The sequence below is a fragment of the Salvelinus namaycush genome, chromosome 33 (assembly GCF_016432855.1).
Source record: "Salvelinus namaycush isolate Seneca chromosome 33, SaNama_1.0, whole genome shotgun sequence".
Lineage (NCBI taxonomy): Eukaryota > Metazoa > Chordata > Actinopteri > Salmoniformes > Salmonidae > Salvelinus > Salvelinus namaycush.
Genome location: NC_052339.1, coordinates 21,564,968 through 21,576,905, shown reverse-complemented (window position 1 = coordinate 21,576,905; position 11,938 = coordinate 21,564,968). Strand labels below are relative to the sequence as shown.

The 11,938-nt window shown below is 40.8% G+C and overlaps 1 protein-coding gene across 3 annotated transcripts; it reads left to right on the top strand.

Moving 5' to 3' along the window:
* Positions 1–6,306: 6,306 nt before the first annotated feature.
* On the top strand, positions 6,307–11,938 carry LOC120027862 (MICOS complex subunit MIC26-like). 3 transcript variants are annotated; one of them, XR_005473350.1, is made up of 9 exons: positions 6,307–6,355; positions 6,702–6,818; positions 7,118–7,240; positions 7,390–7,422; positions 8,956–9,010; positions 9,154–9,249; positions 9,812–10,006; positions 11,252–11,341; positions 11,444–11,466. XR_005473350.1 is itself a non-coding variant. In XM_038972943.1 (9 exons), the coding sequence occupies exons 1-9, from the start codon at positions 6,335–6,337 to the stop codon at positions 11,481–11,483; spliced, it is 663 nt and encodes a 220-aa protein (XP_038828871.1). In that variant the 5' UTR covers positions 6,307–6,334; the 3' UTR covers positions 11,484–11,938. The 3 variants fall into 3 exon arrangements, 2 of the variants coding, with proteins under 2 accessions (XP_038828871.1, XP_038828872.1); XM_038972943.1 differs by having other exon boundaries at positions 9,812–9,903; positions 11,448–11,938; XM_038972944.1 differs by having other exon boundaries at positions 9,812–9,903; positions 11,444–11,938.

Below are 11,938 nucleotides of genomic sequence, written 5' to 3'. Positions count from 1 at the left end.
ATATAGGACTCGTTTTACTGTGGATATAGATACTTTTGTACCTGTTTCCTCCAGCATCTTCACAAGGTCCTATGCTGTTGTTCTGGGATTGATTTGCACTTTTCGCACCAAGGTACGTTCATCTCTAGGAGACAGAACGCGTCTCATTCCTGAGCGGTATGATGGCTGCGTGGTCCAATGGTGTTTATACTTGCATATTATTGTTTGTACAGATGAACGTGGTACCTTCAAGCGGTTGGAAATTGCTCCCAAGGATGAACCAGACTTGTGGAGGTCTACAATTTATTTTCTGAGGTCTTGGCTGATTTCTTTTGATTTCCCATGATGTCAAGTAAAGAGGCACTGAGTTTGAAGGTAGGCCTTGAAATACATCCACAGGTACACCTCCAATTGACTCAGGCTAATTGACAGCATTTATCAGAAGGTTCTAAAGCCATGACATCATTTTTGGGAATTTTCCAAGCTGCGTAAAGGCACAGTTAACTTAGGGGTTAACATCTGACCCACTGGAATTGTGATACAGTTAATTATAAGTGAAATAATCTGTCTGTAAACAATTGTTGGAAAAATTACTTGTGTCATGAACAAAGTAGATGTCCTAACTGACTTGGCAAAACTGTAGTTTGTTAAGAATTTTGTGGAGTGGTTGAAAAACGAGTTTTAATGACTCCAACCTAATTGTATGTAAACTTCCGACTTCAACTGTACCTCACCATACAATGAGACATCCATATCTTCTTCATCACTGGAAAAGATAACTGTTGAGATGTATATAATTTAAAGGCTTACAAACAGGGCTGTCAAGCTATTTTATAATTTCTGGGGGGGAATAACTTTTCTAACTTAACATAAATGATCTAAAAACACGTAAACTCAGTCATATGTTTTAGCTTCGACCCTATTTTACATCCTCTAAAGCGTTTGTATTGTGACCGCTATCTGTTGAGAACATGCTCTTGAATACAGATTGAGTGTCATGTTTGGGCTGATAAAAGTACTAAAATGAGGATAAAATTGAAATATCAACTTGAATGGTACCACAAAGATGTCCACACATGTTGATTTGAATGGGAATATCTGTAAGGTATACTGTCTATTCTCCATAGAAAACCTGTTTAAATCATAGAAATAAGGATAATAAAATAGATTTGACCATTTTAAGTTGACATTCGATGGTGGGTAGACGGGCAAGTAATTTAGAAGTAAAAATGTTGTTTCAATTTCAATGGTGTACCAGCTAAATTGCAGTGGTCTGTAGGGATAGGTCCATTCTATGATTGAAATGACACCCACCCTGTATTTAAGAGCATGTTGTTTATCAACCGATGGTGGGCACAACACAAAAACCTCATGTGAAATAGGGCCTAAGCTACAACATATGCGAATATAAAAACAATAGTAATTTATGTTTATTTTTTTTAAAGAAATAATTGATTTTTTGATTTTTTTGAAATAATAAAATAGTTTGACATCACTGTAGGTAAGCTTTTAAATGATATCAAACTCAACTGTTTCTCTTTTCCAGTGAAGAAGACATGGATGTCTCATGGTATGGTGGAGTATGCACAATGGGTCAATTTCCAGCACCTTTTAAAGTCAAATCTCATTTTATTGGTCACATACACATTATTTAGCAGATGTTATTGGTCACATACACATTATTTAGCAGATGTTATTGGTCACATACACATTATTTAGCAGATGTTATTGGTCACATACACATTATTTAGCAGATGTTATTGGTCACATACACATTATTTAGCAGATGTTATTGGTCACATACACATTATTTAGCAGATGTTATTGGTCACGTACACATTATTTAGCAGATGTTAATGTGGGTGTAGCGAAATGCTTTATCTGCTGAATGTTCTGCCATTCAGGTCCAAAAGGTCACTTCCTGACCACTTCTTCCATGGGCAAACATGTATGGAACGTTTTGTATAAATCGAAAGGGATGCTGTCAAAAAGTGGTTCAATTCAAATGTTTTTATCGTTAAGATAGTTCATGCAAACTAGCCACTTGCGAAAGGCACTCCTTAAAAATTGCTTCCATAATTTCCATTTTGCTAGCTACTATTTCATTTTTTTTTTTAAACAGATAAAGTAGTGATGTTGACAGTGACATAGTTCCTCTTTGCCAAAATAGTCCTTAATTGAAACTAGACCCTAGTCACTGTTGTACGAGACTAAACATGCCATAGTAATCTGTCCTACTCACGGGCAGAAAAGCTAGACTCGCTTGTGATCAGTGGTGGTGGGTAACTCAAGCTGATCATTTTCAAAATTAGCTTTCTCAGAAGAAATGGAAAAATATTGAATGTTTTTCATGATTTTACCTGGTTTATTTTGGACTGAGGTCAGTTTCATATTGTTGTAATTATTATGATTCAGTTTCAGCCTACAGTCTTCTGAACCCTCTGTCTGTCTCCACCATGTGATGTCATGCAGTTTCTTTGTAACCCCCTCTCTGAGTCTGGGGATCTGGAGCGTGTGTGTGTGGATAAATGAATGAGCAGAATGAGGAAAAAAAGTATGCACACATCATACTAGTGGGCATGTGAGAAAGTTCATTTTTTAGTGACGAAGAGGATGATCATGGTGATGATTTAGTGCTGTCATGACTACATTGCAATAACACTGTTGATGTGCTGACTGAGAGAACCATGTCAGAGGTCAGGAACAGGGCCGGGCAAAGCGGTCCTGCAGGCAAAGCGGTCACTTAGGACAAGGTTACCCAAACTTGGTCCTGCCCCCCCCCCCCCCCCCGTTTGCATGTTTGGGTTTTTGCCATAGCACTACACAGATGATTTAAATAATCAAAGCTTGATGATGAGATGGTTATTTGAATCAGCTGTGTAGTGCTAGGGCAAAAAACTAAACGTGCACTCAGGGAGGACCTCAGGACTGAGTTTTAGAAACTATATATCTTTTTTAGGAACTCAGTCTGGGTCTCAACTTACTGTTAAGAGAATAATAGAATGGTCAAGGTGCAAACAAGTTTCCTCTTGTTTTATCACACTTTATCACTAGCTAGGTTTCCATCCAATTGGCGACAGATTTTCATATAATCAATCATCCACATAAAAACAATATACTGCATTTTCCCACCAGAGATGTGTTTCCATCAAATTGACTCGTTGCAGTTAAAAGGCTGTGCGTGATGACATAGTACACATAAAAATACCTTTTGCGGTTAGATTCCCATGTACCGAATAAAAGTAAATAAATAGAAGTTCAATGTGTTTCCATCACATTTCAACTCTACTGATGGTTTTCTCACAAAACATGTTGCTCTATATAGCGAGTGTGCCCACTCTGGTATTGACACGTGTGCTCTAGCCAACAGCTCGCCAATACAGTACGGGTATAGCCTACATCAGGGATGGGTAACTCTAGTCCTCAGGGGCCGGAGTGTTGTCACACTTTCCCCATCCCTAGCCAACACAGCTGATGAAACTAATTCCATTCCAAACTGATGATCATGATTAGTTAGTTATTGGTGTCAGATGTGTTAGCTGGGGCAAAGGTTTGACACCAATCAGGCCCCAGAGGACTGGAGTTTCCCATCCTTGGCCTACGTGATGAGATTATTATGGATCAAATTGTGGATTATTTGTAATTGTCAAACGGCAGCCAAGCATCGATGATCATGTCACCAGAATAAGACCCTTGATTATTTATTGGAAAGGAGCATCAAGCTCATCACCGTGCATGTTCACCACCCTGTGAAGTTCATCATAACTTATTTCATCTGTAAGCTAATAAACCGCATGGTTTCCTGACGAGTTGTAGTGGGAGGACCACACAACATGTCATCGCGGGACTCCCAAGTTTACTAAGATATGATGGTTATTATATTAATATTTGTGCATAAAAGGTTTAAACTGCATAATTCATTTTTCCCAACACAAAAAGGTCCCACCATATCTAACATATTTGGTTTTGTTGACATTTGGAAAGTTTACAGACCAATTTTCTGTTTCCATCAGGCTGTCCTGACATTTTTAATCCAACGTACTTTACTCGCATAAAAAGGTTGGATGGAAATCTGGTTAATTTTAGTCACTCAATTAGCCATGTCAGCTAATATTGTTTTGATTGTAAGTCTATCCAGTCATCTAAACCTGTAGTAATCATGGCCAAATACCGACCGGCATGTAGGGCACGTGCCCAGGGGCCTTGACCTCCAGGGGGGCACCTCTGCCCAGAGTGTCGGCAGTTAAGTTTTTGTTGTTCACAGAACAGTTTAACCTCCGATTTGCCTAGTTTAAATACTCCAGGCCACAAGGTGGCACTAGCTTGTTTGGCTTGTGCCGGTTGTACTTAATGTAAGCTGACTAGCAAGCTGTGCTAATGTTGTTGTTACTAGCAAGAATTTGTAGTAAGCCCTACAAGTCTCGCTTAGGGCCCAACCAAATCTCGTTTTGGGCCCCAAAAGGCTAGAGCCGACCCTGGTTAGGGATGACAGAATTGTTAAGGTCCTGGTCTCTCTGGCAGTACTGTATGTAAGATTACACTTGATTTATTGACGTTAACTCTGTCTGCTTTGAGTGTTACTGTGGCTGACTGCTGAAGTTTTTTTTGCAAGGTAGGAGTAGGGTGTTGGCCACAAATGTACTAGAAACAACTTTTGATAAAATAAGAAAAAGTTGAGAAAGAAAACGAGTTCACATTAAAGATGGACTTGAAATGAACATGGCGTTCCTTACTCAATACTCCCAGTAATGCAACGCCATAAACTATTTTTGCCTTCTAATCAAGAGTTGATATCTTGAGCGTCAGTTATCTGGCTAACTTATTAATCCTACTTTGTGAAACCCTACCCTGACCGTAGTCCTGTCTGTCTCTGTCTGACTGACTGAACCAGGTGCAGCGAATGAACCTGCTCATCTCTATCTCATTCTTCTTTTCATGAGCAACAATGAAAAGGGCTAAAACACATTATTCTGCAGTTCTGTCTGTCAGCCATTTTTTATGTGTGTTTATCTAACCCCCATCCACCACCAGGTAACTTGGTGTGATTGTGGTTTAGAATATGATGTTGATATGATTTGCATTGCAATAGGTCATGGTCTTTATGATGCTTTTAGAGTGAGTGAGGGAGAGAGAGAGAGTTTGTGCCACTTGTTCTGTGCTATTCTTCTCTCCTTTATGCAACATCCTCCTGCCTACATTCATGGTTTTATTCAGTAAAACCCCCCAGTGCAGTATTTATGCAGTAGCATACAAACATATCTTTCCCCGCACAGTCAGATAGTCTCAGAGTGGTTTGCGGTACTGTATAAATAGCAGGTAGACCCCCCTCACAGGTAGATGTCTTCATTTGACCGAGTAATATATATGTGTGTGTGCTGTGGGCAGTCATGTGTAAACTGAGACTGTTAACATCACTAAGGCAGGTTAGATTTAATATGGTCTTCTGTCGTCATCTCCCATCTCTGTTTGTTTTGTATCAATGTATATTTTCCCATGTGAAAATTACTATCAATATCATGAACTCTAAGGCCCAGTTGGTTTCCCAGACGTAAGGCTGCTTCTGCACTAAAAAGCAATGTGCAATAGAGAATCTCCATTGAAATATAGGTTTTTGGGTCCAGGAATAGTATGCGTCTGGCCAAAGGGCCCATATCATGCCAAACTCCTGTCTTCAAACTGCTGTCTCCCTCTGCTGGTCAACATGTATGTACTACTCCTGCTGTTTTTATTTTGGACATGGCCTGCCTGTCTATCTTTATGTCTGTTTGTCATAGCTCAGCATTTATAATCCTCATCAGCCCTCAGTCTCAGTAGGATAAAATAATAGAATATTGAGGATAAAAATACCCTGTATGATGACTATTTGACAAATAAAATAAAAAATAGATAAACAATGTATTTACTATAATCTGAGTAGACACTGCTATTTGGAACACTTTGTAATTTCTATCCAGAAATAAATGTTCATACTGTTCAGGTTTTCAGCTTTCCTTTTGTGGTTAATTTAGTGCAGGGTTTCCCAAACTCGGTCCTTGGGACTCCAAGGGCTGCACGTTTTGGTTTTTGCCCTAGCACTACACAGCTGATTCAACTAATCATCATGCTTTCGTACTTTTATTCAGCTGTGTAGTGTTAGGGCAACAAACAAAACGTTTACGCCTTAGGGTCCCGAGGACCGAGTTTGAGAAACGGTGATTTAGTGTGTTTGGGAAAGGGGTGTGTGTGTCGTGTATTCACCTGTGATGCTGACTATAGTGTGCCAGCAGATGTCGCTGTTGAGAAGCACATCGTTCTAAAATTGCCGAATCTAATGTTTTTTTCCGTTCGAGTCGCCGTACACTAGGCAGGAAGAGAAATGTCAAACTTTGGGAAACTGGTAATGGCTCAACATTTCTCTTGTAAGATGCATTCGGGTTATTATAGACTATTACACTCGTAGCTAATGACAGACTACATAAAAGCGTGATGGTGGTGGGGCTGAGCATTGGCTGAAACGTTAGCAAAACGTATTCTCTTTTAGTCATAACTATGACATGACTGGACGAAACAGTATATTTTTTAGCAGTCCTGGACTAATAGCTTTATTCTTTATTTTGAGCAGAACATTCCCCATATGTTAACGTTAGTGTAACTTACTCTCAAATACCTGCCATGAATGTCCTGATTCCTGCCATACATTTACCATAAAGTAACTGTCCTCATCACGATGTGTCTGCTGCCAGGTGTCGCTGTCTGCCGCTGTGTCAGGTGTCCTGGGTTTGCTGACGGGGAATGCAACTGTCCTGGCCGCTAGAGAGGTCAAGGAGAAACTGGCAGCTCTGAGTCTCAGTATTGAAGAGGTAGCTAGCTTTCCTGTCCCTCTAATGTCCTGTCCAGGAACACTTATGTGGCAGTTATGTGAAGCAGGGGCGTGAGCCTGGGTGGACACAGGCCCACCAACTGGGGAGCCAGGCCTGCCCAAATTTCTGTTGGTCCCCCACCAATGAATTTCTGGCTACGACCCAGATATGAATGGACAGATCTTATCTGCTAATAATGTCTGTTTTGGTGTTTATGTTGGCTCCCACACGGGCCTTTGCAGATTACATTTATTTGACAGGACAACGTAGTCTGCTGGATTAAAGTGTGTGTGTTTCAGCTCCCGTCCCTCTACACTACTCCAGAGCCGCAGCTCAAGTATGTGGAGTCAGAGGCGGGGCCAGTGGAACAGGGTGTGGCCGAGCTGAGGAAATGGGCCGAGCCTTTCACCGACCAGTGTCAGGTATACCTCTTCCTCAGCATTGTATGTATCGAACCTATCATCTGGAACAAGATGGGTGTATCTAGGAAATCGCAAGTGGCATCTCCCTCATTATCTTGTTAAATGCTGAGATTTAAGAATGTTTGTGGTAATTGTTTGTTTTCCTGCAGGAAACGGGTCTGGTTGCCCTGGAGAAAGCAGAGGTAGGTGACAGACACTGTCTACTAAGACTAGACATACAAACACACACTAGTGGTGCACGGATCAGCTGTTTGTTCACCTGCACCCATCCGCAATTGCTAATAAGCCATCCTCAACCTCCCGGCTATATGTGATAAAGTGAAAATCTAAGGCCCACACCCGACCCTAACCCGCTAATATAGAAAATGCGTTGTAGGCTACAGTCAGTGATGGCCGAACAATTTGTTTTACAGGGGGTGCAGGATTTCTTTTGACTGGTTTTAAATATGTTTCGGCTCATAATTTCCAACATTTTGGTCGGCTAGTTCTTAGTTAACTTGTCTATAATTAGATACGTGAAGCTTCTCTTTTGTCATTATATGTTGCCCTAGAAGACAAAATAAACCCTTGCTCACTAGAATAATGTCCTAAATCGATAGAATGAATGCTTCAATATAGTTGACATCTGTAAAGTTTTCACTGTCATCTCTGCTGCTTTCGTTTAGGGACCGGGAAGAAAATGCAATAGCTAACAAACAAAAAAACGGAAAGATTTTCTGTGCAACCAGTTTGACCGGTTGTAAGGAAATAGAAAGATGTAAAAAAAAAAAAACTCAAATGTTTCTGATAAGATTTCAGTTCGGCTTGGATGCATATTTTATGTGTTTTGAAATAAGCTATCAGCGTTTATGATTCTGATAAAGATACAGAAGCTAGCCAATCTAACTGCACGTTTGCAATTCTCTCAAAATTCTGAAAGAAATAAATCATATTTCAAAATGTGTCCTACATTTGGTGTATAATTTTACTGATAGAAATGCTTAATTTTGCAGGAGTTAATATGAAGGCTATGTGAGAGGTTATAGACCTACAGTCAGTGTCCAGATTTCAGTTTCCATTTAACCCATCTGAACAGTAAAAGGCCTATTTGAAGTCCCCGTCTTGTGACTCAAATTTGTATAGCGCCTCACATTCATCACACAACATAGCTGGCACTGCTATCATCCTTTTTTACCACTTTTCCAAATCTTTCACAAACATGACTTCTCGCCCTCCCTTCTCCATTTCACAGCTTTTCTCTTATTGAACTCAGACGTTGTCCTTTTTTGCCTCCGTGAATTGAATTGCTTTTTCTGCCCATTCACAAAAGCATTTGGTGATTGGCGTGTAAGGATATTTGTCACGCATACAGTTAGGCCCTAAAGCTTAGGCTTACGCACTAATGCCAGATAGCCTAAAATAATTAAAGAAAAACATCAATGTAGCCTATAGCTAGAAATTGCACAATAATTATACATTTATGGATTTTTAAATGTATTCTCTCTTTATTCAACCCACATGCCACCCACCCGCCCTTCATCCACACAATATTTAATGACCTTAAGCCTACCCTCCCCGCATATATAACTGCGGGGATGGCGGTTTATGAGTCAACCCGCGCATAACTAACACACTGAGCCTTCTGTCCATTTTTTATTTTGTGAATGGAATTGGATATACTGAAGCATAGATTAAGGTTCTATCTCCTCTTTGTGATGTCATATCCTGTGGAACAGGAAGTCTACAGGACTGTAGAGCCCACTGTGAGCACCTCCATCAGGACAGTGAGAGGTGAGGAGACATACATCATCCAGATACTTTCATTTACATGCCATATTATGGATGCATACTTAATTGTGTTCTTTCTCACACTCTCTCACACACACACACACACACACACACACACACACACACACACACACACACACACACAGAGACGTACGAGTTCCTCAAAGATCCTCCTCCTGACCTCTATCCCAGTGTCGGGGTGGTTGGCTTCTCTGGCTTCCTAGGACTTTACCTGGCCAAAGGTAATGTGCACAGACATTTACAGTGCCTTCAGAAAGTATTCACACTCCTTGACTTTTTCCACATTTTGTTGATACAAAGTGGGATTCAACTAGATTTAATTGTCTTTTTTTGTCAACGATCTACACAATACTGTAATGCCAAAGTGGAAGAAAAATTCCAACATTTGTAAAAAATAAAATATCTAATCAAGATATTATATGTTTAATAAGTATTCAAGCCCCTGAGTCAATACATTTTCGAATCACCTTTGACCAACATTTTCAGGTCTTGCCATAGATTTTCAAGCAGATTTAAGTCAAAACTGTAACTCGGCCAATCAGGAACATGGGGTATCAAAAAGAAAGGAGGACCAAGGCACTCTTCATATAATTAATTAAAATGCCTTTATTTGAATGGCATGTTCAATAGAAACAAAGTTTTAAAAATCCGACGCGTTTCGGGGTATTGTGTGTAGGCCAGTGACCAAAAAATCTAAAATCAATTTTAAATTCAGGCTTTAACATAACAGAATGTGGAAAAGGTCAAGGGGTGTGAATACCGTACCAGTCTCTGTCTCTCTAGGTTCCAGGGTGAAGAGGCTGGTGTTTCCTGTAGGGTTGATGGCTCTCAGTGCTTCCATGTTCTACCCCCAACAGGCTGCCTCCTTAGCCAAGGTGTGTGTAGGGGGGGCAATGTTCGTGTGTGTCTTCCACCCCTTTCCCTCTCTCTCCCCAACGGGAAGGGCTGTGGTTTCCTGTAGGAAGTTCTGGCTGTGAGGTAAGCGTGTGTGTGTGGGGAAGGTATGTGGTTAATAGTCTGCCCTTTCATTTTAAAGCGGTGTCCCATGCTGTCTGGGATATTTTGGGTCTGTTTTATGTGGTTATCTGAGAGACACACCCAGAGAGGATACAGGTGTGTATGTATGTGTGTGCACCAACACAGCCAGATCAGTCAGACAGGAGGGATGATAGAGGGGGTGATTATAGAAGCAGGATAGGAAAGTGATGAGTAGACAGCAGATGAGGGAGGATGGAAAGCTGTGACTGGTGACTGGGGTAATGGATGTAGTTTTGTGACTTATGGTCAGTTTAAATGAAATACAATGAAGTTTTATTTGTCACGTGCGCCGAATACAGCAGGTGTAGACCTTACAGTTAAATGCTTACTTACAAGCCCTTAACCAACAATGCAGTTTTAAGAAAATCCCTAAAAAAGTAAGAGATAATTAAAGAGCAGCAGTAAATAACAATAGCGTGGCTATATACAGGGGGTACCGGTACAATGTGTCAATGTGCGGGGGGCACCGGTGTCGAGGTAATTATATACATGTAGGTAGAGTTATTAAAGTGGCTATGCATAGGTAATAACAGAGTAGCAGCAGCGTGGGGGGGGGGGCAGCAATGCAAATAGTCTGGTTAGCCGTTTGATTAGATGATCAGGAGTCTTATGGCTTGGAGGTAGAAGCTGTTTAGAAGCCTCTTGGACCTAGATTGGTGTTCCGGTACTGCTTGCCGTGCGCTAGCAGAGAGAACAGTCTATGACTAGGGTGGCTGGAGTTTGACAATTTTGTACGTACATATTTCTCGTTGGGGTATGTACGTACAGTCACTGTGGGGACGACGTCCTCAATGCACTTATTGATGAAGCCAGCGACTGATGTGGTGTATTCCTCAATGCCATTGGAAGAATCTCGGAACATGTTCCAGTATGTGCTAGAAAAACAGTCCTGTAGTTTAGCATCTGCTTCATCTGACCACTTTTTTTATAGCCCGAGTCACTCGTGCTTCCTGCTTTAATTTTTGCTTGTAAGCAGGATTGGGTGTTTAATGATCCATTTTGGGACAGTAGAGGTGTTTATGGGCATTAGATCTGTCAGATGGTTTGTCTGATTGGTTGAGGTCAGACCTCATAGTAGGAACCCATCTGCCCCATGTACACACACACGCTGTTGGCCTTTTTCTATTGCACATTTCCATTGGGCCTGAATCACAATTTGTGTGTGTGGTGAATCTCTTATCTCAGGTGAGCTGGTATTCTATGTATAGCTGGAGTCAGCAGGGTCGGGATGCTGGGAAGACGCTCTGGAAGGACCTGCCGTTTGGCAAGGGCAAGGTTAGTCATCATCATGACAAGGAATCGAGGAAAGATGTTTGAGATTCAGGTGAAATGTGTCAGTAATAATGATGTGCATTACTGCTTCCTGTTTCCCCTCAGGCAGGTTAAGAAGACCGAGGACAAGAGCATTCCTAGCTGAGACAGAGAAAGCCTGGCAAGACACATAACCTGGCTGAGGGGGGGTCAAGTGCAGGTGCTGGTTTAATTGTTTGTTTTAGTATTCTAGTATTCTTTCTAACAAAGATATCTGCATATATTTCAGGATGTTGTGTATCCCTGGAAATAATATGATTCATGTAAACAGTTTGAAAACATAGTTGTCAAAAAAAGTGGTCTCTTGGCATAATTGACCTGGGAATGAGGCAAAATTGATGCGCGGAACAGGGTAAATTAAGCCGCCTACCAATTTCTGTACTGGATGAAATATTACCACTACCTTTTTAAAACCATGTATATCTTTATTTCCCAAACACAATTCAACACAATCGCTTTTGTCTTTTAAGCAACACTTTGTACTTTTTTTTTTTAACACTTCGAAGCCAGTTCCACTGCATTTTTTTCATTGTTCCCCTCTAATCAGGGACTGATTTAGAT